The sequence below is a fragment of the Fundulus heteroclitus genome, chromosome 1 (assembly GCF_011125445.2).
Source record: "Fundulus heteroclitus isolate FHET01 chromosome 1, MU-UCD_Fhet_4.1, whole genome shotgun sequence".
Lineage (NCBI taxonomy): Eukaryota > Metazoa > Chordata > Actinopteri > Cyprinodontiformes > Fundulidae > Fundulus > Fundulus heteroclitus.
The window spans coordinates 12138178-12163995 of record NC_046361.1 but is presented as its reverse complement, the minus strand read 5'-3'; the positions used below and the strand labels follow the sequence as shown (position 1 = coordinate 12163995).

At 40.8% G+C, this 25818-nt stretch overlaps 1 protein-coding gene across 3 annotated transcripts in view; it reads right to left on the bottom strand.

Annotated features, from left to right (window-relative positions):
• Positions 1–25818, bottom strand: part of LOC105929122 (helicase ARIP4) — an 82919-nt gene that overhangs the window by 26974 nt on the left and 30127 nt on the right. Inside the window, exon 1 of one of the 3 annotated variants that reach the window (XM_012866763.3) lies at positions 6323–6710. The exons of the other annotated variants lie outside the window; for them this stretch is intronic. Within the exon in view, the coding sequence (XP_012722217.2) occupies positions 6323–6356 (34 nt within the window). The 5' untranslated portion in view covers positions 6357–6710. Of the gene's footprint in view, positions 1–6322; positions 6711–25818 lie in introns of those variants that run through there. 3 annotated transcript variants of the gene reach the window in all.

Sequence of the window (25818 nt, the reverse complement as noted above, 5' to 3'; positions counted from 1 at the left end):
AAACCGAATGGGTTAAATCAGGTCAGTAGGTTGGAACAGGAGTATAAGGTTACAGTTTACAAAACCTGAGGTGTCCCAACACGCTGCCCAACACAACAACCTGATTCATTAAGAATCTAATTAGCTTTCTAATTGAAACCCTGGCCAGAATAAGGTCTCTCTCTTCTCAAGAAGAGAGCAGCTTCCTCAGAAGACGGGCCGGCGCTCGGACGAGAAGGGATGCTTATGTAACTGCTGCCTCTGGCTGTTACACAACCAGCATGTTCACACAGACCTCACGTCCTGAGCACGTACACGCACAACGATGCACCACGTCACAAACATCCAGAACGCACTGACGAGACGAACGGCGTGATGTTTCAGGAACAAACACACACACACACACACACACACACACACACAGGGTTTGAAGTGTTTGTCTGCACCCTCCGTCAGTGTCGGGATTTGTGCACCTCGATCTGTCTGTTTGGAAAGCTTCTCATACTTTAGCAACTGTTCTGAAAGATTTCAGAGTAACAGAGCAATGCAGGAGGCGCAGCAGACTGTATGGATGATGAGGAGACAGATGGGAAAGCAAACCCAAAACAACAGATAAAAAGGTCAGTATATCAATTGGCTTGATAGAGAAAGAGATAGGCAGGAAGTTAAGCTGTCTCTGTTATACCTCCGAATGATTCTACACTGAGATCTTCAACGGGTGTCTGACATTTCTACCTAAAGCTGGAACCAGATAAATACATAAACTATATAAAAATAATGTGTTTTCTAGAACATATTAAATCTGAGTAAATTTCTATTATTTAAGGTTGGTTGAAATTGCAGACATTATTTCTATTTGCCAAATGCCGGAAATTATTATTTTGAGATTTTCAAAAATTTCCAATGGAAAATCTTAGGTGGTACTTTGGCTTTCCAAGTTTCTGGTGGGTTAATTAACAACATTTGAGCTAAGTGGAGACACACCACTGGATTTATTTTAAGGCAACGCCTCAAACAAGCTTCTTGTAAGACATCATGGAAACCTCCAACAGAAACCAGGCAAGATGTTAGCAAGGATATTCTGACCCTCCACCGGTCTCATTTACATTTTTTTGCTGCAGTTTCCAGATGTGTGAAAGCGCCACCTACGTCTGTTCAAACCTTAACACAGAAGAATAAATAGCGTGGGAACGTCCAGCCATCATATCATTTAGGAAGAGGCGGTGTAGGAAGGAGACGAGTTTATGCCCAAGAGATGAAAGTGTTTTGGTCTGAAATGAGCGCATGAACCCCAGAACAAAACCAAAAGACCATGTGCTGGCAGAAGCTGGTAAAAGAGAGCGCCTTTATCCAAGGTTACTCAGCAAGGAAGAAGCCATTACTCCAAAAGAAGGCCAGATTACAGTATGCACAAACACCTACCTTATTGAAGCCATTTCCTGTCACACATGGTCATAATGAACCCTGGTGCGTTTAGAGAAATACGGGGGAAGCTCGCTAGCTTGAGAAGACTATCCCAACGGTGAAGTCAGGGGCTGGCTGAATCATGTTGTGAGGGTGTTTTGCTGCAGGAGGGACTGTTGCACATTACAAAATAGAGATTATTGTGAAGAACATTATGTAGAAATATCCTAGCGACATGGTAAGACATCAGCCAGGACGGTGCAGGTTGGGCACAACTGGGTCTTTTAAATGCAGCATATGGCCAGATTAGTTACAAAGTGGATTAAGGACAACAAAGTCTATGTTCTGAAGTGGCCAACGTAAGGCTCTCAGTCCCAGATACATTTTGTAGGCAGAACCAAAAAAGTGGATGCGATAAACCTGTCTTAGTTACAGCTTGTCTGTTAAAAAGATTTGTCCAAAATTTCAGCAAACTATAGAAGCTTGTAGAACAATATCTCAACAATTGGACCCAATGCAAATAGTGTAAAAAGCAATTTTTCAGAAATACCTCTAATGTGTACAGAGACTTCCAAAATTTTAAGGAAGTACAAATTTGATTAAAAACAAAACTAAATTTCATTCTTCTGTCATTTAGCTAATGGGAATAATTTTGTTACACCTGACTTAAAACAAAAAAAAGTTGATTTTTAATTAACGCTTGACAGCAAGAATAAAGTAAAGTGTTTTGTACAGTGTAAGTAAATATCTGGTTTCACCTTTATCTAAAAGTTACAATAAAGTAGCATTTGCATGTACTGAAAATTCAACACGAGACTCAACTGGTTATGACTTGAGAGGACACAATTTGGCCAAGCAAATAAGACACAGATTGACCAAAGTCAACACACCCTGACACACACACTCACACAAACACACACACACACACACACACACACCTCTTATATAACAGACTGTCCTGAATTAGTTATTAGGGTTGCTTTATTAGAGCGAGGCAGGTGAGTTATGAAACGCTGCCGCTGGCAACGGGTCTGCGTGCGTCACAGAAACCATGAGGTCATACCAGAAAAGCACGGCAAAGAATAAAGAGAGAAAGAAGGTAGGGGGGACAATGCAACAAGCAGCAACAGCAGCAGAGGGGTGAGGCGAGGTAGAACAGAGCAGTTTGTAGGCCAGTGTGTCAAAGCTGCCGCGCAGGAGGAGGGGGAGAGCGATCGGACGAGGAGGAAAGAGGCGGAGAGGACGCACGCTGGAAGCTACAACTGGCTGTCGCCGTTTTTTGGTCCAACTATAGCCTGTTGCATAATGTTCTCTGGCAGACAGAGTGTACCTTCAGCCCCTGCAAAATACTTCTGAGAAATCCCACCTACTAACAAAAAGATCGCTTAAATATTTGCAGAGACTTCTGTCAGAATATAATTAAATCCAAGCATTTAAAGTTTCTGTCTGAGTTCGTTATTACATAATCGGATATAGGTCATCTCTAACTGTTCCACCAATTGAAGTTAATGTCAGGAGAAACCTTAAGATCTTCGTAAGATGCCCTTTTTCCTGATTTTCCCTGCCGGTGGTCAGCGCCTGGAAAATTTTGAGCAAGACAAACTGTCCAGTCAGAATGAAACCGGTTTGCTGAGTCACAAGCAAAGGATGACTCAGCACTTTAGGGCTCCCATAACCGATGACTTACCTGCGCGACTTAAATGATTTGTCTTTATAAAAGCCAACAGTTTAGATACCGTCTTAAATAAACACAAACACATCCATCCATCCGTGATTTTAAAAATTAAAGATCTGATAGCAGGTTTGGGATGAAGGCAGGAACATCAATGCTCAAAACCTGATCTCATTATCAAAACAGAAATTTAGCAGTACAGTTATATCATTTCCACATAAAATAACAGCTAATTAAATATAAAAATCAAACAACAAACAGTTGCCGATATTGCAAATTAATTGACTTTTAATCTCCTAGCATTAAGCAATCTACCAACTGGGTGCAATCGAGCATTGTCTGAGGAAATTGGCTTTTGGGTTGCAACTTTGCGCAGGGTGCACACCTGAGAGCTTTACTGTTTGTTCGCTGTTTAGCTTTGACGAAAGAGCTGGAGAATTAGATGGTGTCGACAGAGAAAAAAACCCTGCTACTTTTCAGAATTAGCTATACTATTCAGGAAAAGGTCCAAAAGGTGAAAATGAAACTGAATAAAGGAGAAAGAGATAAATAAAGGCAACGTGAACAGCAAACGGGAAAGCAGGGTGAACAGCAATGTACTGCATTTGTAATTACTTCAAAATGTGGAGGTTACAAAAGTGAGGAATTTTAGATACAAGTTTTAAAAGAAAAAAGTACATTGGACTCTCTGCTTGTCCTGTTTATGGCTCTAACTTAAGCAGAACAAGCTATCTGAAGTCTGTCAAAGCACCCGTTTCTCTTATTGTACCACAGAGTCCCTACTCCAATTATTCTTCCCTCACAATAACCAGTTCAACACTAATAGACAGACTGTGCTCACACCGGGATGAAGAAACACGCACACAGTCAGCACAATGGATTATAGAAGGAGAACTGAGCGTTCTTTAGCCCTTATCACTGCTTGTCATGACTCATTTCAGGGATAATAAATCATCAAATGTTCCAGCCAGCTAAAGACTCAAATGAGATCCCAAAAACTAAAAATATATGAACATTTATGATTTCTCTATATGTAAGTCATATGCTCCTCTGTTTAACTTAATCCAGTTTTTGCAAGAACATGCAGAATAAAATCCAACTAAACAAAGATGAAACTAAATTACTGCCAATACATCTGTAGAGGAAACTTACACTGTTACTTTAAACTATGTTCCTGGTGTTCCATTCACAAAAATACTGACAGTAATAGTGTTTCTTTCTGAGAGGTGTGGTAAAGCCATGTGTTATGGTATTGACTTTTCTGTCTCCACGTCCTAACATTAGATTTGGGGAAAGAAGGGAAAAAGAAAAGTTTAAGGACAAAGGGAGAAAAGCTTTTATGATTTCTCCTACATGTAAAGAAATGTCTGTGGCTGATCCAGGCTGCCAGAGAGCTGGAGAAAGCGAAGCTCTCAGCAGATAACAGGAAGAATGAGCTGCGTAGAGAAATGTTCTGTTTTATCCTTTTGAGCTTTCAACCTCTGTCACTGTACACACTAGGTTTGAAGATGCTGACAGCCTTATGGATATCTCAGTTATGTTAAGGATCTACATTCTCTAAGCTACACAAAGACCGCAGTCAATGTGAGCCCAGGGTTACTGTATGCTTAGGGGAGAGAGGCTAGAAAATAAATTAAAGTAGAGAAATCGGAATAAGCTTATTGGCAAGTACCTAACAGTACTAGCTCTGTTAATGTTTCCATTTGAAACATTAATATAGCTCAAAATTATTATTTATTCAGTAACGTTTTACCCATAATTAGAACCTGATGCAAGTCCAGCCCCGGCGCTCAGAAGACAAATAAACTCATACACCACTGCTTTGTTGGCCATTTTTCACACAAACATGGAAATACTTTTTCAGTGGTATTTTTTTTTTTAGGGAAATTAAATTACTGCACATGTCAGAGTGGTTCTATTCTGGATAAAGCCAGGTCCATATAAACACACTTCATGATCGGTTTAATTGATCGTGTGCCCGGATAAACGGTACAAGCCGATGATTATTTGGTTTTTAAACAGGATTCATTTCAATCCGATTGTGAAATTTTGTGCATGTAAACATGGCTAACATCTTACAAATTTAGAAAACATTAAACAGGTGAAAAGGGAATTTCAAAAGTTTTCTGGTAACCAATAAGTTGGTTTAAGGGCTCGACTTAAATTGACCAATTAGCCGAGCTCTTAAAAAAAACAACAGACCTGGTTAGTGTTGAAGACGGTTCTAAAAGTCTAGGTATTTATACACTGCAAAACAGCTACTAGTAATGATTTCCATTAGGTTGACTGTGGTGGTGTCTTTTTTTACAGTAAAAAGTCGATGAAGACAAAAGGAAAGAAACAGGTCTTAAGCTTCCTGTCCTTGCTAAGTGAATCCAAGCACATTTTCACACTGGACAGAACTGAAATCTCTCTGAATATCCCTCCTTTGCGGTCCTTACTCGTCGCCACACACGATCACCCCTCTAACCTGCTGCTCTGCTCAACCATATGTTTTCCTGCGTCCACATGCTCGCACTTCCAGCATGGCTCGAGTCCGCCCGGCTCCACCAATCAGGCACAGGCCCGGCTTTAGGTAATGATACGAGCAGCCAATGAGAAGGCGGCACCGGGACGACAACAGGAGCAACGGGCTGCGCACCCGAGTTGAAGAGACCGGCAAATAAAAAATAAATAAAAAACACGAAAAGTGAAGAACCGAAATAAAAACCAACAAGACCGTCTGACAGACACAGAAGGCTCTGAAGGCAATTTGAAAGTGAAGAGCTTTATTGGCCGCATGAGAAGACAGAACAGGCTTGTTTAAGTAGTTATGAATCTGCTGTTACACAACGATGTTAAGTAACAAAACAAGCATCAGTCCAGCAAGGCTAGACCGTCTCCTTACTTCTGAACTTTCAAAAATGTCCCGGTTCTGGGTCCTTTTGACTATTTTATGTCTCTTTTTCTTTCATTTCATTGCACCTTGTTGCCTTCATGCTGGTTTTTCTCCATCTCTCTCTCTGCAAACAGGATGTCGCATTTAAGTAGCCCTGCACCACAGCAGCACCGATCACTATCTTGTGAATAAAATAAACGCGGAGAGCACGTTACGCTTTCTCTGCATTCGTTTTTTTTTAATTATTATTATTATGTTATTGTTGTCACTCTTCTCCTGATCCAACTTCAAACCCCGTAAACTCGCTTTGCTTCATCCTGCACCCTAACTTTCCACAGCTTTTCCTCCAGGTAAACACTACGGACAGCAGTCTGGGATCGTGCGCCTACCTGAAAATGACTCGGACTCGTCCAGGAGCAGCATGACTGCCGAAGAGCTCCTCTGCCTTTCTGTCACACTGGAATCACCTTCTGTTTCCGAGGGGGAAATGGGACTGAAGATAAAAAAAATAATAAAAAGGAGGAGGTTTACCACCGTCCTCCCAGCCTGATGTGTGTGTGTGTGTGTGTGTGCAGCTGGGCTTAAATCTTTAAGCAGCTTCAGTGAGTGACTGACTGCCGCAGCTGACCGGTCTGCGTCTTCCTCTCTGCTCAATAGCAACGCCAATGTGAGGCAGAGGAAGGCAGGAGGGATGGCAGATGAGAGCTTACATAACCCTGCATGCTGGAGCCGGGGCCCCGTTCAGGGGGTATGTCTACGGGAGGGTCTGACGGACACTTTTTTCTTTGCCCTTTCGCCTGTCCCAAAGGAAAGGGGGGAAAAAAAAGTCAAATACACGCCCCCATGGAGCACAGAGCATGTACGGAAGCAGCCACCCACAGACATGCTGTTCACGTAGACCTTAGTGAGGCTTCTGAGCCTTAAAATGAGACAAAGCACAAAGCACTAGTATGTTTAGGGTATGCGCATAACGATTGCTTTTTTTTAGTAGGTTTCTCTCTTTGAAAGGAGTGACATTGTAGTGCACACCTACATAAGAGAGAGTCAACCTCCAATCTGTTGTGTTGTGTAAGAAGAATATGACTAATATGACTGCATGAATCTGGGTCAAGGTTTGTCAGAATACCAATAAAATAAAATAAGAAAATGCCTCACAGAACTCACAATACGGTATGTGCACCAAACCCTTACGTGTACTGGAAAGTCAAAGCTAAACAGACAACTTTCATCAATGAAACGTCACTTATTTAAAGGTTAAGCTACAGAAAAAGAAAACGAAAGAGAAAAAACACAAAAAAAGTCAGTAGAAATAGATAACAAACAAGAGGAAAAGTTGGAAAATTCAATATCTTAAGACACTCAAAATGCTAATTACTGTCTAACAAAATACTATCCAGTATGTCTTTTTTTCAATCACTAAGAATTTACACTAAAATAATAAAAGCAAATAAAGTATGGATTTCCAGTTCAGGACAAAGAACATTTCTAGTTATAAAAAACTGCCCCAAAGAGAAAAATGATGCATATTCTGCTTTATGTTTATACAGGTTGATGACATCATTAATGGTACTAAAATCTAAACTTGATGATAAACTTTTTATAGAGGAGCGGCGTTTTGCCAATGTTCAACATGGATGCTGAAAGACTAGGTTTGTTCTAATCTGCTCTGGTCGTCTTCACAAACTACCCATATGACTCGTATTGTTGCTATTTTTCCCTAAAATCATTCTGGTGTTCTTCACCACAGCTCAACATTTTGTAGCAGCCGTCAGGGTTACAGGCAAAAGCCCCTGCAGGTAAAACAAACTGAAAGAAACAATGAAAATAAAGTAATAAAAAAACAGGACAAACGTAAACAGATGTACTGAAATGAACTCAGACCTGACACCTTTACCTGGCGTGATGTCAGCAGAGGCATGTGCACATGGAAGCTCGTTTTTTCAAAAGTAAATTTAATCTTAAATAGTTGATGTATAACAAATGCATAGCGTTATAGATGACAAGCTATGTCTTAGGAGAGTTTGAGTTTATACAAAAGCCAAAAATAAAAGAAACCTAAGGGGTAAGATAAATCCCCCTGAATCCAAAATAAATCTATTTCTTTTTTAGAGCACAAGTTCAGGTCACGACATGTTTACAATACGACTAGAAGCAACTTTATCCGATTTGCAGGTTTATTTAATCCATTATGTTACAGTTATTCACACAGGGAAGGGAATGCAGTTAGAAACCTTTCAGAAAATGCCTAATCCTTGGTTTAAAACTCCATCAATGACAGCTATTTATGTCCAAAAAGTACTGAAGAATGTCAGGAAGAGTGAATCACTCGCTTTTACAGCAGTTTGTGATGAAAACGATGAAAATTCTGCATCAGTCATTCGAGTTTTCAATTATGTTTTGTGAACTAGAATTTTATTTGGAGAACGAGGAGAACCTCTGCCTCTATTTCATAATATGCCTTATGAAACCAGTGAGCGCCGCGCTCCCAGAATTGCACTTTACCACATGTAGGTCAGTATGACAGATCCCCCCCCCTCTCTGACTTGTGTCTGACAGAAATACACATGCCAGCCACATGAACCTAAAGATGTCAGGGAGAACAACTGTGAGGAAACAACTGTCAGCCAGCCAGAGGAGCTGCCATACACCCAGTCACTCAAAAGAAACTCCAGCTACTCACCCATATCATGTGGCTGAAACTTTTTTTTCTCCCCCTCCTACTGTCCTGAGAGAGTCATGCCTCCTCCTAAATGGTTCCACTTTAAAAACATACTCCAGTTGGTGTGTGCTCCATCTTTCAACACCTAACACGTTCCCCTCACCGGTTCCCACTGAAGAACAAGTGTGCCGGAGCGTCCCAACATCCAGCCTCGCCTCGCAGTTTAACCGGCTCTCCGGCGAGGACAGAGCGCCAATGGGACAATTACAAAACAATGAGTCGCTGAAAAAGCGCCTCAGCTGGTCGGCCGTAGGAGCTCCCCCCACACCTCCAGTGGCGCTTGCCTTTCCTGTCTGCCTCCTCTTCCTCCCCTCCCCCCTCCTTTTTTTTTTTTTTGCCAACTGACACAGAAGCTGAGGTGACGTCAGCAAGCCACGCCCACCCCAGAGAGGCTGCCTTAGGTAACAGAGGTAATGAGTTCAACCAGGACAAGATGGACAGATGAAGAGGAGGATGGAGGAAAGGGGGGGCGAGAGGATTGACAAGGACGCAACAGGAGGAGAAGATGAATGCAAAACAGCAACCATGGAGGTTTACTATCAGCGTACTGATCGGAGGACACCTCCAAGATGTGGGACGGTTTGAATGCTGAGATCCAAAACTATACGAAATCTTTTTTAAGATGTGTGATGAAGTATGAAGGAAGAGAAAACGTCTGCAGTCAACATACATAAACTGACTGGCCACTTTATTAGGCATCCTAAACTGCCTTAATGCTCACAGGTCCAAGGAGGTGTTAGAAACATTCCTCAGAGATTTGGGTCCGTATTGACGCGTCATAGCGTCCCACCACCGCAGCAGACTTGTTGGCTGCACATCTATGATTCAAACTCCCTATTCACCACATCCAAAAGGTGCCGAGTCGAGTTGAGATCTGGTGTCTCTGGAGGCCATTGCAGGAGAGTGAACTCATTGCCACGCTGCAGAAAGCAGTTCAAAATGATCTGAGCTTTGCCATATGGTACATTATCCTGCTACTCAGACTGACTGACACGCCGGTCTAAAACAGAACGGACCAATCACAGCGTGGGAGGCGGGACTTTACGACGCGTCACTCTCAGCGCCAGAATTACCCATAATGCAGCAACGCCTTTCTGTAACCATTACAGTCAAGATACATGCTAAGATTTTTGTTGCTTAGTGTCTTGGAAAATTAAGAAAGTACATGTGAGTACAACAATTTTTTTGGACAAAAGCAGCAAATATCATTCACTGGAGTTTGGTTGAGGGCATGACATGTTTCGCAGGCTACTAATTACAAAAACTGACCGCGTCGCTTGGAGTTTTTTGCATCACAGCCGTAGTTATCTGATTGGTTCTAAGATGTTGACGCTGACCCTGTTAGTCCCGCCTCTGAAAAGCTCCTTACCAGAGTGATACACAAGGCCCGTTTACACTACACCTAAAAACCGAGCCATGCCGAGACCAGTCCGAGCTTGGATCAGTTAACCGGGATAAAAACGGCCGTTTACACACAAGAGTTATCTCAGTTATCTCGGTTCCTTGGTTGCTCCTCACCTCCTAGTGGCGATCTGTGGTACTACCGCTCTCTGGAATTGAAGGTGGGACTGAGCAAGTCAAAATAGCGGCGCCCGTAACATTCAGGATGTTATGGTTAGACATAGAGTCGGCTTTTGGGACGTGGATAAGACAAACAAACGTCTAATAAGGATTTACAGATGCAGGAAACAACAACAGACACTGAGGTTCATTACACTGCTAAGCAGAATCATCTCTGGAAACCGTGTGGCATGGTAAGGAAACTAGTATTATTATGAATGTCTGAAATGTGTCTGAAGGGAGTGTGAATCGGGACGTGCAGCCAGACACAACGGAAAACCCGCAGACAGTCAGCTGACTGTAAGGGCATGACGCGGTCTGCTCATGCGCTCTTCGTTATCAGGTAACCGGGATAAAAAAAAAAAACAGTCCGAGACCTGGTGAGGAACTGGTCCACAGTTAGCACAGTCCGGTCATGTCTAGCACGGTCCAGTTCAGTCTGCTGACCGTTTACACACAAGAGTTATCTCGGTTACCGAGCTCGGACTGGTCTCGGCTCGGTTAAAAAAGTGTAGGTGTAAACGGGCCTACGGTGTATAGAGCACAGAGCGTCAGTCTGGCTGGCCAGGCCAGAAGTCTTCACATACACTGTGGACATAAAGCGATGGACATGGTCAGCAACAATACTCAGACAGGCACTGGTGTTTAAACTATTCTCAGTTGGTACTAAGATGCCCAAAGTGTGTCGATAAATTAAACCACCACCACCACCGAGGCAGGAAGGAGCCGTGGTTTGATGTTGTTTACGCCAAACTCTGACGCCACCATCTGAATGTTGCAGCTGAAGTTGAGACTCATTGATCTTTTCAAATGTGTTATTATCCATCGGGTTATAGCCATATGGGAGGCTCGGTTTCCTGTTCTTAGCTGACAGGAGAGGCACCTCGTGTGGACTTCTCCTGCTGTGGCTCATCTGATTCAAGCGGGCCTCGTAGTGCGTTCAGACATAAGATATTCTGCATATCTTGGTTGTAAGGGGGTAAAGTGGCCACAAAAACCATTATCCTTTAATTGCACGTAGATGGGAGAGACAAGCAAATAGGATATGACTAGAAGTAATCAATAAAACAGAAAAAAAGAAAACATTCAGATATTTGTATGCTGTTCCATCTTCACATGAACGGGGCAGATTGTTGCTGCCGACTATTTTGTGTTCAGCCCTGCTATTGGAAATGTAGCTTTTGGCTTCAGAAGACAATATAGCACATCATAAACACCAATAAACACATCATGAACACCACTTTTGCTGCAAACTTAAGCGTCATCTAAATGTGAAAACCCACTACAGAAAAGAAGGGGTCGACCAACTTGGGAAAAGGCTGACAGCTATAAAAAAAAACTGTTCAAAAGATACTGCTAGGTAACTATGCTGAAGGAAATAAAATATTCAAACTGGCAGGAGCTTTTAAAGCGAAAGCCTGATGGGGACCACTGATAATCTTGGGGTGGGGTGAGATACTTTGTAAAAGTATCTCACAAATTCTATTACATTGCCGTCCTTTGTGGGATGGGAATTTAAAAGTGACTTACTAAAAGGATTATGAATAAAGAAATAAAAAAAAGCAACTAATTGAACAGCTTGGCTCTTGCTTGACTCTGCACATACCGATTAAAAAAGGGGATAAACGATAAAGCCCACAGCAGGAAAAGGTGGAAGAAATGAATAAAAGCATGGAAAACATGGAATCACAAACAATATTGGCGTACTAAAATTAGAGAGAGTTCATTTGTGTGAGCCTCCAAACCCCTTTAAACCCGTGTAAGTGTAGTTGGATTATCATCCACGCACAAACAGGGAGGGTGGGACGTGAAAGCGTCACATGACCTCCCTCGCTAACCCACATGGCTGCCTGTGGGGGAGGGTCAGCAGAGTGGGAAATGGTGAGGAGGGGGAGCAGCAAAGACTGCAAAGTCTGCCTGGTAACAGAAAAATCAGCCACACAGTCACCTTTGCCACACTACCACAGTTTTGCTATATCACCACGCCCCCTATGAGGAAGGAGAGCTCACATTTCACTGTTTACATAACCTCAAGTGACCAATAGAGTGAGACAACAGAGAACTGTAGGAAGATGGCATTTGAGCTGCAGAGCTCTGCTTTCAGAGAGAAGTTGGGTCAGCCAGAGCCAGAGAATTACATCACACAAGTTTAAAACATTGATACACATTATAAATATTGTGCCCAAACAAAGGTTAATTTTAAAATCATTTGTGACACTATTGGGTTTGGTTTTTAAGCACATAATAGAGAAAAAAATAGGTTTGCAGCTGCTCATATAAAATCCCTTATGGGTATATCCTATAAAATAATACAGGATATACTGCAGGGCAATAATGAAAATTTATTATATTACTGTCAACAAGCCCATCCAACATAATTAATTTAGGAACCACAGTGCCTTGCAAAAGCATTCAACCCTTTTTGCCATTTTTCAGACTTTGCTGAGTTGCTTCACAACCAGGAAAAAAAGTCAGTTGTTTGAAGTATTAGTACCATTGCATTAACGAAACATATATAATGACTTTTGTATATTTTAGGTTTTTCAAAGAATAGCCCCACCACCATCCTGTTTTGAGTACTGCTTTGGTCACTCTTGGACTTCTTGGACGAGTGATGTGAAATGGTTCTCCAACAGTCTTGACAGAGTTCTCAGCAGAGAAAGTGAGTCCAAACTTTTGACTGCTAGTATGTATATATATGTATATATATATGTATATATATGTATATATATATATATATATATATATATATATATATATATATATATATATATATATATATATATATATGCTGGAAGGTGAACCTCCATACCAGTTTCCAATTACATTCAGACTGAAAGGTTTTCCTCTCGAATAAGCCTGTATTTAGCACCATCCACCTGTTGTGCGACCCATACCAGTTTACAGTCCCTGCTGCTAAAGAACATCCCCACAGCATCATGCTGCCACCACCACGTTTTATTATGGGAATAGTGTTGTTGGGGTGATAGAATGTGTTGGGTTTGCTCCAGACATAAAGTTTTCCTTGGTGGCTGAAAAGTTCACTTTTAGGCCCCGTTTACATGACAACCATCCATTGAAAACGGGACTCCCCCGTTTCTGTTAAAACATTCACATGGCAACAATTACAATCTCTGATCATATTGAAACAGTTATAAAGTGAAAATAATTGTGTATTTCCCTTGCCACTAGTTGGTGCTATATTCTTTGAACCTCAGCAAGTGCATGTGGACAAAAACCTTCTGCCTAAAAGCTGTCAGCAATATGAAATGTTGAGAAGTCAGAATGAAGTTTACAATGGCCTGACAATAAATTATACTGACTTTAAGTCAGCAGCACAAACTCCGCTACCAGCCGCTGTTAATATTTTCTTCCTAAAATTCAACCTGGAAAGACTCACACAGACAGACAAGGCAATTAAAAAGATTTCTTGACATAAATCAGAAAGTTCTTTGGCGCTCTGATCCCGACAGAAGACGTGAAAGCTGCAAATGTCTATGAGCTTGGATGTTCATATTAAGATTAGGGATCAGTAAAGTCTTCCCCCAGGGTCTGGACACTGGTGGTGGAGGCCAGATGAGATAAGGAAGCCAGGTAGAGTCTGTGAAAGTGGGGGAGGAGATGGGGTGAAGGTGGTGCGAAACTCAGCTGAAGATCAGGAGAGTCACTTTAGGCAGCGGACATGCCATATTATTATTATTTTTTTTTAAATATTAGTGAAGGTGTAGCTTCTTTTACTCCACAAATAAAACAGCTAATATATATATATAGATAGATAGATAGATAGATAGATAGATAGATAGATAGATAGATAGATAGATAGATAGATAGATAGATAGATAGATAGATAGATAGATAGATAGATAGATAGATAGATAGATAGATAGATAGATAGATAGATAGATAGATACATAGATAGATAGATAGATAGATAGATAGATAGATAGATAGATAGATAGATAGATAGATAGATACATAGATAGATAGATAGATAGATACATAGATAGATAGATAGATATAGAGATATGTTGATATCAATGTTCCATCAACAATTTCAGGCATTTTTAAATCTTTTTAGGCAAACAAAAAATAATAATTTTGAAATCAGCCACCATTCCGTATTTGCTGAACAAAAATTCAGCTTTAATCTCAGACTGTAACAAAGCTGAACTGCTTCATTATTTAGTTTTTTTACATGACAACATGACGTATCCTTAAAAATAGCTCATATCTTTAAACCTATAAATACTTGATTATCTATTGCTAATGGTATCTGAGTTCAAAAATAGAAAATAGAAACCCCTAATAGAGGGGCTTCAGAACCATTCCAACTCTGTTTCATGTAACACATTCATTTTGACATTTTCTGTCATTTTATGGGTTTCTTGTGTTTTATTGTGAAGCGATTTGGGATATTCTTACATGTACAAAGTGCTACAAAAAGCACAAAGCAGTTATTACCCTGCTAGCTCGCTAAAGGTTACGTCATTAATCTTAGGACACATCAGCAGGTGATGTGTCGAACTTTTCCTGGTCAGGTGCAGAAGACCAACGACAGGTTAAATGGGTGCATGCCTCTTTTGCCACATCTTGTTACAATAAAGTAACAGCGGCTTGTGTCGTAGTCAAACGTTAAAGGGCAAATTAGCAAACTCAAATCAATGTCAGTTTTTTTTTAAATACCTAAAAGGGGGTTTCTTTGGACCTAACAGAGCTAAAAGAACAAGAAAAGATCTACATTTCTTTCTTCTTCTCCTTTTCTCTTGAATTGTCACGATCACTGATCAATTATTCAGCGACATGCTGATAGTTATGTCAGCCAGTGCAGCACTTGACCTATCTGTGCCACATTCACCAAAACAAGAGGGTGCTGCAACTAAAAGCTGCCTGTTTGACGTGTGAGTTTCAATGATAAGAGTGGGCGTTGAAAGAAGACGCTCTTATTATTTACTCTTTAAACAGCACAGAGCAAAAGCTACAACGACAAAACCCCTCTGATTGGTTCTAAGAAAAGAACATCAAAGCACACCATGCTACTTTAACTACATCTCTTTCTCAAATGCATAACTTGTGAATAAAATAGATCATTAGGAGGAAATGCATGACTGATATTGCAGTGTTCTACACTAAAGCGTAATTTTTTTTTACCCATTCCTGGCATTGTCTGCTTTTGCACACCACAGTTCACGATCTGTTTGGGGCCCCATAGCAGCTGCTGATCAGTGCAAAACGGATGTTCTGAGCTGTGATGGCAATGAGTAGAAAAGACAACTGTCAAAAACATATGAACGAGTTTTCACTACATCAGTCAGGGTTTCAAACTATTTTAAGGAAAATTGGCATGAAGGAGTGTCCATGAGACTATTAAAATAAAATAAAATTACAGGCTTACTGTCGCCTCAGGACTGAGCTGAATAAATTGGACCATTTACTGTTCTTCCCAGTTAATCCGCTGTAATAAGTGTGATTGACTATTCCTGTGTGAGTTGCGCGGCTAATAATCATACTTTTCCTCTGTTGCATATAGCCTCTGTCAGCCTCTGTTGTATGATTTTGACCAATGTGAGGAACCTTTTACTAGCAGAGGACGCTGCTATTTATGGTAGGAAAACGTTTTTAAATGATGCAGGTAATGACTATGAGATCGTCTTGTTTGGCCATGAATAATCTCCGGAAATGTCCTTTTAATGAGTCATGGATTCCTATTGAAAAAAAAACAAAGCACCTAGTTTGAAGCAGGAATTAAAGGAAGAATGTGCTGTTGTAAAAGCACCGAACAATAGTTTAAGTGTTTAAGTGATCAGCTTTATGATTAATGTTTCATTTTAGGTCAAAAGAATGACATAAAACAACTTAATTTGAAGGCTTTAGTTTCTCTTGAAGACTAAACCCCATGGCTGTTGTGTCATTTTGTTTTGAAAAGGCAGCACAAGTAAAGCCGACAGAAAGAGGAGTAGAGGAGCAGCTAAAAGTGTCCCCCGGGGCCTGTATGAACTGACGAGTGGTCGGATTGAAACATCCTGCGGTAGAGGGCATTCATTTATACCTGGAATAAGTCAGGCATGAAGGACCAACACAGTGATGGTGCGTTATATTTAAGTGGGTAAATAAGCTGCCCCTGTGGCCTCAGCAACCCCAGCAGTGGCAGCATTTAGCAAACAAAACAAGGCAGGGTTGTTAATTTGCTACTTAGTTTCTGAACCACTTGACAGCACAACAAATCTACTTAAGTACCTGAAGGTAAACTTTGAATGATCTATTAGCAAATAATGCACAAAAAGATAGTCATTTCTGGTAAATGTTGTGCCAAAATGTCAAGAATTTCATAGGATCTTTCAGCAATTGCAATACAATGCAAGCAAACTTTAGTTCAAAAGCTTTTTTATTAAACTTATTTATGTTTTAGTCATGACACCTGCTCATTTTCTTATTAGTTATTTAGCTTTTCAAAAAATTTAATCAGATTCAATTTAGTATTAAGATTTTCAGAGATTGTTGAAGTAGACTAAATTCTCCTTTCTTTCTAACTTTAATTCTATTTAAATGAATATTGTATTACTGTGGCAAGCATAAGTACCCCCCCTCCCACACACACACAATTGTAACAAAATTTGACCTATCTTGTTACATTGCATCCTGTAATATATATTTTTTTATTATCTTGTTTTATGTGATTGGTCTGCACACAATACTCTAAGTGGCTGAAGGGAAATGAGGATAAGGAAGAAAAAAAAACATTGGCATGCGCCATATGCATTCATACATATGGCGCATAAGATCGCTTTGCACAAGTGAAAACCATCTAACAGGAAGGAGCTGAAGCAGCTTTGTCTTGAGGAATGGGCAAAACCCCCAGAGGCAAGATGTGGTGAGCTCATAGAGACTGATCCAAAGACACTGGCAGCTGGAAATGCTGCAAAAGGTGGCTCTACGAAGCACTGACTGTCGGGGGGATAAAAAGTTATGCTGAAGTTTTCTGTCACTTTCTGTTGTGAAACACACAAATACATCTTCAAATTTGCAGTCTTGTTTAATAAACAAAATGGTGCAAACTCTGAAACAATCAATTTTCATTCCAGGTGGTGAAGCAACAAAACATGAAAAATGCCAATTTGAAGTGAATACTTTTGCAGGCCGGCATATTTCGAGGTAAAGTGTACGGCTGAAAACTTCACGTTCAATGCAATTCACTGTTCTTCAAGTTGTTTTTCACTTTTAGTAAATAGTTGGTTTCAAAAAAAATTACCACTTCAATCTCAACCAAAATAAATACGATCAGAACCTTTTCCAGAACCGCACAGCCTAACAAAGAAATATCTGGCAAATACTTAAAAGATTCTTTAAAAACCACTGTTGAGTGTGTGCTGACATAAGATATCAATAATAACATCTCTTATTATTTTCAGTCGTAACTGGGAATTACAGAATTTCCCCATTCAACAGAAATCAAATACATCTTTATTCTGTTAAAAACCCATCAAAGATAACCCAGTAAGAGTATTTTTTCTGGTTTAGAAACTACTGTGGTTCTCAACCCTGGTCCTAAGAACCCATTGCCCTTCATTTTTTTTGATGTCCTGCTTTAACACCTGGATTGACAGTGTGAACTTAGTGACCCTAAGGAGGTAATCCAGTCCATCGTAATCCATGTTGGAGCGGCGACATGCAAGCCTGAGGGACCTGGATTGAGAAACCTAACTACTGACCTTCACTGTTATTGTCAACCTATGTGGCACTTCCACTTGTTTTAGAATAAAGGTTAAAATAAAAAATATAAATTATATCGTTAGTCTATTTTTTAGCTTTACAAACGTTCCAAACATTTACAGTCTGCAAATGTTTGTATAAGATGAGAAAAATATAGCATTTCAAAGGAAAGCTGTTATTTGACAGCTATATATTGAGATTAGAAAAACAATGGCTGAAACAGACCATCATCGGCAAGATAAAAAAAAAAAAAAACATCTGAGGGGCACCAGGCTGAGTAATAAAGATGTGATTAAACATGAGAACAGCTTGAAGACCCCAGCAAAACACGTGACCGAGCAAAAGAGTGGCAGGTGGTTGTGCTGGTGAGTTACTGAAACTCATTATGTGCCTGACATGATGTCAGCCTGTTACCTGATCCCTGCACACCCAGGATTCAGCTCCGAGAGCCCCACACACACACCAGGTTATCTGGCAGTCTGGTGTGTCAGTATGTGGACCAGCTGGTGTTACTGTATCACCTCCTACACTTCGTTCCGTGCAGCCCCTAATCAGGTCACTCACACCCATCGACACACACACACACACACACACACACACACACACTAATCATGTTATGAAATGTTATGATTCACGTTCTAGTCCCAGCAGACTTTCAAGAAATTGATCCTAACCATAAACGCTACTTTCAGGGAATTCATTTTACAATTATTCACAAACATGAGCAGCCTGACGTAACAGTAGCGGCTTAGTATTGCTCTGGTACAAATTTAAGACTATTAATTGGACATTTAATCTCAGTTTAAAAGGAAGAGTCCAAAAATGATGTATTTATAACATCTAAAAAAGAAATAACTTTGCAAAGTATGACATCAGCATAATAACTTTTTCACATGTGTGGCGCCTTAATGAAAATTGGGATCACCAGCTCAATACAGTACAATTTTTTTCCCCCTCCTGAAATCTGCACTGACTATTGCCCATTTCTCATTTCAGGTGAACCTCTGTTTGGCTGCTCGGTCTTCTTGCTGTGGTTATATCAAATCCAACGCGCATTGGAAGAGATTTACAGTAGAAGGGAACAACCCAATACTATGTATCAGGGAAAGTCAAGAGTGGGACCAACCAATCAATCAGCCCTCACAGTGGCAGAAAAGGCTCTGGAAAATTTGCTACAATATTTGCACAATTTCTCACCTAATAATCTTTCACAGACAATGTTGCAGACATGTGCGTTTACACATACAAAGCTACTTAAGAAACTGAAAAACTGAAAAATTCGAAATTTACAACTCACTTCTGTATCAGCAACCCTAAAGCTTATTGTGGAACTGAATCTATTCAGAAAAATGTTGAATCCTATCAAGTTTCCTATCTTACCATGTATGTTGTATCAAAAGCGCATGTTACGCTAGTCTAAGGCTACGTTCACACTGCAGCCTAAAGTGACCCAATTCCGATTTTTTTGCCCATATGCGACCTGGATCTGATCTTTTTATGACAGTCTGAACAACACAGATCGGATTTTTTCAAATGCGACCCAGGCCTCTTGGATATGTGGTCCTGAATCCGATACGTATCTGATCTTTTCAAATGCGACCTGTGTCTGTACGGCCGGGTCGCATTTATCCAACCTGTACGTCACCGATAATCGACAAACGTCACTATTCTGCGTCCTGCTATGCAGAAGCGGGAAGAAAGACGACACCCATAGCGGACTACAATGAGAAGAGTAGTCAATGGAGGGAAAGCTCCGGTTAGAAAATAAATTAATGACCGCAAAATGTGCGGCAACATTATAATCCATGTTTACTTCTGCAAACACAGAGGACGCCTTCTACGTGTGACGTCATCGCGTCCTCGAGTGCGCATGCGGGACACTTAGGTTGAACGCATTCAGTTCACACAGGAGGTCACATACAAGTCGCATATATTTGGAAAGGTGAACGACCACGCAAAAAAAATCTGATTTCACAAAAAAATCGGAATTGAGCATTAAGACCTGTAGTGTGAATTTAGCCTAAATGTATGGGGCACATACAATCCTGTCTCATGTTCGATATATGCAAAGCAAAACACGTGACCAAACTGCTGCAAAATCATAAAAACGAAGATATCTACAAACTGGCATATGAAATTATAGATCAGTACTTCTCATGTGATGATATTGACGAAGAGGTGCATGAATTACTTTTCATGCACCCCTTTTTGTGTCGTAGTAGGTTTGGAAAACTTCTACAAAGAAGATGCGATATGCTGATACACTCCAACCGAAGACGACTAAATGCGGAAACAGAATCAAAATCTATTTTTATCAAAGCATTAGTTTAAAGGGGACATGTCATGGTTTTTAATGATTTCCTTTTCCCAATTAAAATCATTCCGTTGTGGTCTACATGGTTAGTGGTCACGCTTGAAAACAGAACAAAATGAAGAAGGAGGGCAGGTAAAGGAGTATATGTCAGAGGGTAGACGCCTCTTACCTGACTCCGCCAGATAGATTTGCTCCGCATATCCATCTGGAAACCTTCCGTTGAAGTAATTTTGGGAAGGGGCGAAAATACTGGTCAGCTGATTGGCCTATGTTGGTGATAGACGGGCCAAATGAACCAATCAGCCACAACACAACCACAAGCCAAGCTGCTGTTGCTGCTGCAGGTAAAGGCTCGTTAGCTCAGCAAAGAAATACTCTGTAATTCTGATAAAACTTGCTCGATAGCCGCGCTAACGCTAGTTTCATCGGCTGAAGCCGCCATGTTCTTTAGACTGAACTGTTGCGGTTCTCGTTGCGTCACACCTCAACCCGCCTCAAAGCCAACGCTGATTGGACGTTCGTTTGGTGAGCGGCTCCAAATTTTCTTTAACGGAGAGTAGCCAGACTGATCTGCGAGTGAAACCTTGAAAGCTCGCGAGATCAGGATGGTCTCACGAGGCTAAGACGCCTCTGGTGTGGGCAGCTATACCTCAAAATAAAAGCGCCACGTTTTAAAGTGTAACAACCAGTTTTGATCCAGCTGAACTCTACTCTCCGTCTCACGCGGTTCCACAATACCAGCTTAATTTTGTGAAAGCTCACATCTGCTTAAACCACCATAAAGACTTGGGAGCGACTGGAGGCAGTTTTAAGAGGCGTGTGTCTGTGGCTAAATGACAGAACTGTTCTGTGAAAGAGGTTTCTGTTGGATGCTCCTTAACGCTACTCCTTGTTTCACAAATAACCTCTGCTCACTGTTTGGTGCAGGGCATGCTTATTTCATCTTATTAGGTTCCTACTTTTGAAGCCTTTGATTGGAGTGCTGAAACCACGGGGAGGAGATGCATAAAGCAATTAAAGAAACATTATGAAGTTAGTCTAATTTTACCTGTTGACCCCAAGACATTTTACCAGGAAAACTTCCTGTCGAAGCAGCTTGCCCACTTTTAAACTAAAACTGACACGGTGATGCATTTCGCCGCTGATTAAACAACCGGGTGTCGCTAGCATTCGTGGGAGGAAACATGTTTAGTTGTTTTTCTTCAGCTTGAGCGAGCACGAATGTGCTCTGCTTAGCGACGCCCACACACACAGGCAGGGGAGCAACAGGCTAATTAACAGACTATTACTGCCCTGCTCTCTGGAGTCAACGCGTGCATGTGCACAGACACAAAAACCTCACGACAATCTGAGCCGTACAGAGACAACAACAGGCTGTGCACACCCCGCAGTGTGTTCATTTGCAGACACATCCACCTGACCCAGTATTACAGCAGCATCAAGTTGCAGGTTGCGGGGTAATTTTATTTTAGAAGTCCCATCTCCCCAAGTCTATTTCTCAATGTCACTTCAATGGCCTCACTTCTATCAGCACACTTTTAGTGCTACCCTGTTGTTACAGGCTTAGAGTTTGCATGGTAAACTTTTACTTTTATGCACTACTTATGCTTTTTTTGGTAATAAAAAAAGAATAGAATGGCTTTATTGCCATTATAGGATGAAAGTAACAATGTGTTAAACAAACAACATTTTAGGAGTTGATGTGTAATATTTCAGCAATGGTTTTATCGTTACCAGATTTCCAAGACCAAAAGTTCTTCCTGACTTGCTGTTGTTGATTTTGCTTCAAGGACACATAAAGACAGTTACAAAGTCAGCCTTCTATCACCTGAAGAACATTTCCAGGATTAAAGGACTGATGTCCCAATGAGATGTAGAGAAACTCATCCATGCGTTTATCTTTAGTCGCATTGATTACTGCCACGGTGTCTTCACAGGTCGGGACAAAAAAATCAATCAGACAACTGCAGCTGATCCAGAACGCTGCTGCTCATGTTCTCACTAAAACCAGGAAGATAGAGCACATCACCCCTGTTCTAAAGTCCCTATACAGAGAATAGACTTTAAAGTACTTCTGTTAGTTTATAAATCACTGAACGGCTTAGCACCAAAATACAGTAAAGACCTGCTGTTGCTCTATCAACCCTTCAGACCACTTAGACCTTCTGGTTCTGGTCTACATACCCAGAACAAGAACTAAACATGGAGAAGCAGCATTTAGTTCCTATGCTCCACAAATCTGTAACAAACTTCCAGAAAACTGCAAATCAGCTGAAACACTGAGTTCCTTTGAATAAAGACTGAAACCCCACCTGGTCAGAGTTGACAGATAATACCAGGAACACTGACCAACAAATATGATGTGCATTGATTACTGGTCTCAAAACCAGTGACCGTTTCAATGTTTTTATGATGTTTTTCTGTTTTCATGATGTAAAGCGCTCTGAACTGCCCTGCTGTTGAAATGTGCTATACAAACAAACTTGGCTTGACTGTGTAACTTGTGCAACCTTTTTGCATTTCAAAGTGAAATTGTTGGTAAACATTGGCAAAACTCTAAATTGCTCGACTGTGTGCAATAAACAGATTTCATAAAAATGGTTTAAATAGTTAAAGAAACTAATATTACAAGGAATATATCAAAATAAAATAAGCCTACTTTCAATCTAGACTACAATCTGAAAAATATGACTAAGAGATGTGGTCTCAGGCAAACCTGGTGCAACCAATAACGGGCTTCATGAGTTGCATCAGATATGCAGGAGACAGAACACCTAAAACACCTGAACCACTGACCGTACTGTTTGACAAAGAATTGTCCAAAAAGCTCAGAGAACTAATCATTGCCTTGGATAAGCAAGACAAATTATACAAAAACATAGTAAAGGTGCTGAATGTTCCTGGAGATGCAGTTGGAAGGGTAGATTGCAAGATTAAAGTTAAAGTAACAGTGGCTGAACGTAGCAGGAAGAGGAAGCTATAAATGGCGGCCATCACTTTCCTAAGGAAGCAGGTAAGACCTGCAGAAAGACTTGTTGGCAGCAGCCACTGAGGCTTCAGGTTCTACATTACGTATCTACTAAACACTGATGAGCTTCAGGCCAGATGTACAATCATTACAGACCCAAAAGCAGAAAACTTCCCTTGGAACTTTATAAATTTGCCCAACAGATTTTTGGGATACTTGTTTGTGGTGCAATTAATCAAAACTGGAACTTTTCAGGCCTGTGGATCTGTGGTATGTCCGGTGGAGGAAAAATGATGCATACGCTGAAAAGAAGATCAGGCCTACAGTGAAGCAGAATGTCAGCTTAGGGATGCTCTGGAGCTGCTTTGCTTCCTATGAAACCAGAAATTAGCAGCTTGAGGAGAACACGATGCAGAGATCAACTATCAGGAAACACTGGGAGCATCAATCCCCATCATACCTCCAAGTTCACCAGGGTTTAGTTTCACAAGAAGTTTTAGAAGATACTGGAGTGGTCCTTACATTCCCCTAGCTTCCACTGAAAAGCTTTGGCTGGATTTAAAAAAGTTGATAGGCCTATGCCCATGAGGAGTGGGCTAATATTCCTCAGCAATGGTGTCCGGTTATAAATCATGCTTTGTAGCAGGTCATGACAGCAGAAGGGTGCTCTACTAAGTGGGGTTGAATAATTTTAAGGCTTCAGTAGTCGATAAAAGTGGAACTGTGTGCTTAATTTGGAGAAACCACTTGTAATATTAATTATGTCGATCTAAGTTCTTGTTTGATTTGCTTAATTAAAACAGTGACTCATTTGTATAATTTACCAGTAAACTTAATTTGCAGTGGGGATGAATCATTTTAGGTGCTGTTGTACCAGTCAAACAAGAACCGGACTGAAAATAAGTTTAAAAAAAACAGGCAGTTGAAACAAACAAAAAAAAACTATTCATGGAAATCCTTGAAAGTATATTGTTCAAGACCGTAACGTATGAATTGTGGGGAGTGAATGGCGCAGAACTCTACATGTTGGTATATTGCAGTACAGCAGTTTGATTTCTGTGCAAGTGATAACCATGACAACCCAAGCCTCTCTGGGAGAAAACTAATCATGCAATTTGAAAACTGATGTTTTTTCGGTTTTAATTAAATCTGAATTAAAATTATAAATAGCAGATCGTTCAGTTAGTGTCAGAGAAATGCCACAGACAAGAGAAACCCACAGAACGATGAAACATTTCTGTAAAAAAGATTTTTTAGCATCATTGTGAAAGCATGCATTTAATCTGAGCAGTATTTCACTCTGTGAACTTTTTACACTTTCTCATATGTAGTCTGTTTTTGTAAACAGATGGAGGTGTGTAAATGAAGCTAGAACTGAGAGACAGTAGCAGAGTAAGAAATCCCAGTAAGTTTATAATAACAAAAAGAGACGAGGCAATTATTGAGTGCATGAAGGCATATTTATGATGAAGAGTTGTAAGAAGAAAAGTTGGATATGTGAAAGAAAAAAAAGGGGATCAAGGATGGAAATGGGGAGGAGACTGCCTGGAGGGGGGTTGGCATCCTGGTGACAGTTGGTATGGCAACAATGGGACAGACGTAGGAGGCTGGGGGGGGGGGGGGGGGGGGGGGCTGGATGACGTCACAAGAATAAAATAGACTTGCAAAGTGAGGAAGATAAACATGTAGATGTTGCTCTTTTGACACACTGAGGATACCCTCAGTAACCAATGAGACTTGGTTCTTTGCAGTCAACAAGATTCAAAGAATCCGCAAACATTACTTTAAATGTATAAGTTATAGTCGCCTTTTTGTCCAAACAGTGATACGATCATCTTTTTTTTAACTATTCTGGTTGGGGGTGGAGTGTATGTGTGTGTGTGTTTTTTTGGGAGGTGGGGGAGGTGGTTGCTAACATCAGTTTTCAAGTCTAGCCACAAATTCTTAATGGGATTTAGATCTTTGACTTCAGCATATTGCTGCTGCCACCACAATGTTCCACAAGGAAGATGCCTTGTCAGGGTGATGAGCGGAGTTAGTTTTCAGGTTCACATATCGATTTGCAATGCTGGTATCATCTGACAAGAGCATCTCCTTCCGCATGTTTGCAAAGTCCCCTACTTGGCTTGTAGCAAACAGGACTTGTTTTCACTTTCTTTCAACAAGGATTGTCCTGTTGCCAGAGCTCAATAAAGGCCAGATTTAGTCAACAGGATTTTCACACCTGAGTTGTGAATCTTTACAGCTCCTCCAGGGTTACCATAGGGCTCTCAGTTGCTTTACTTATTACTGTTCTCCATTCCTGGCCTGTCACTATAGGTGGACGTCCATGTCTTCGTAGGTTTTCAGTTGCAGTATACCCTCATTGCAGCACGACATGACGAGTGCCAGCTCTACCCCCCAGCCTCCCTGCGGTTGGCAAAAGAGCCCCACCGCCGTATTACAGCCTAGCAGAGAAAATCTGAGATCATAATGCAAAAAGTCAAACGTTGACGATACGTTTTATACATAAATGCAAGCTAAGGTCAATCAAAATGAGGCATATATTACAGCTAATAAAACGAAAATTAAGTTTGCAGAGAGCTGTTTGGGGCAGACACAGCTGGGACTCATACAT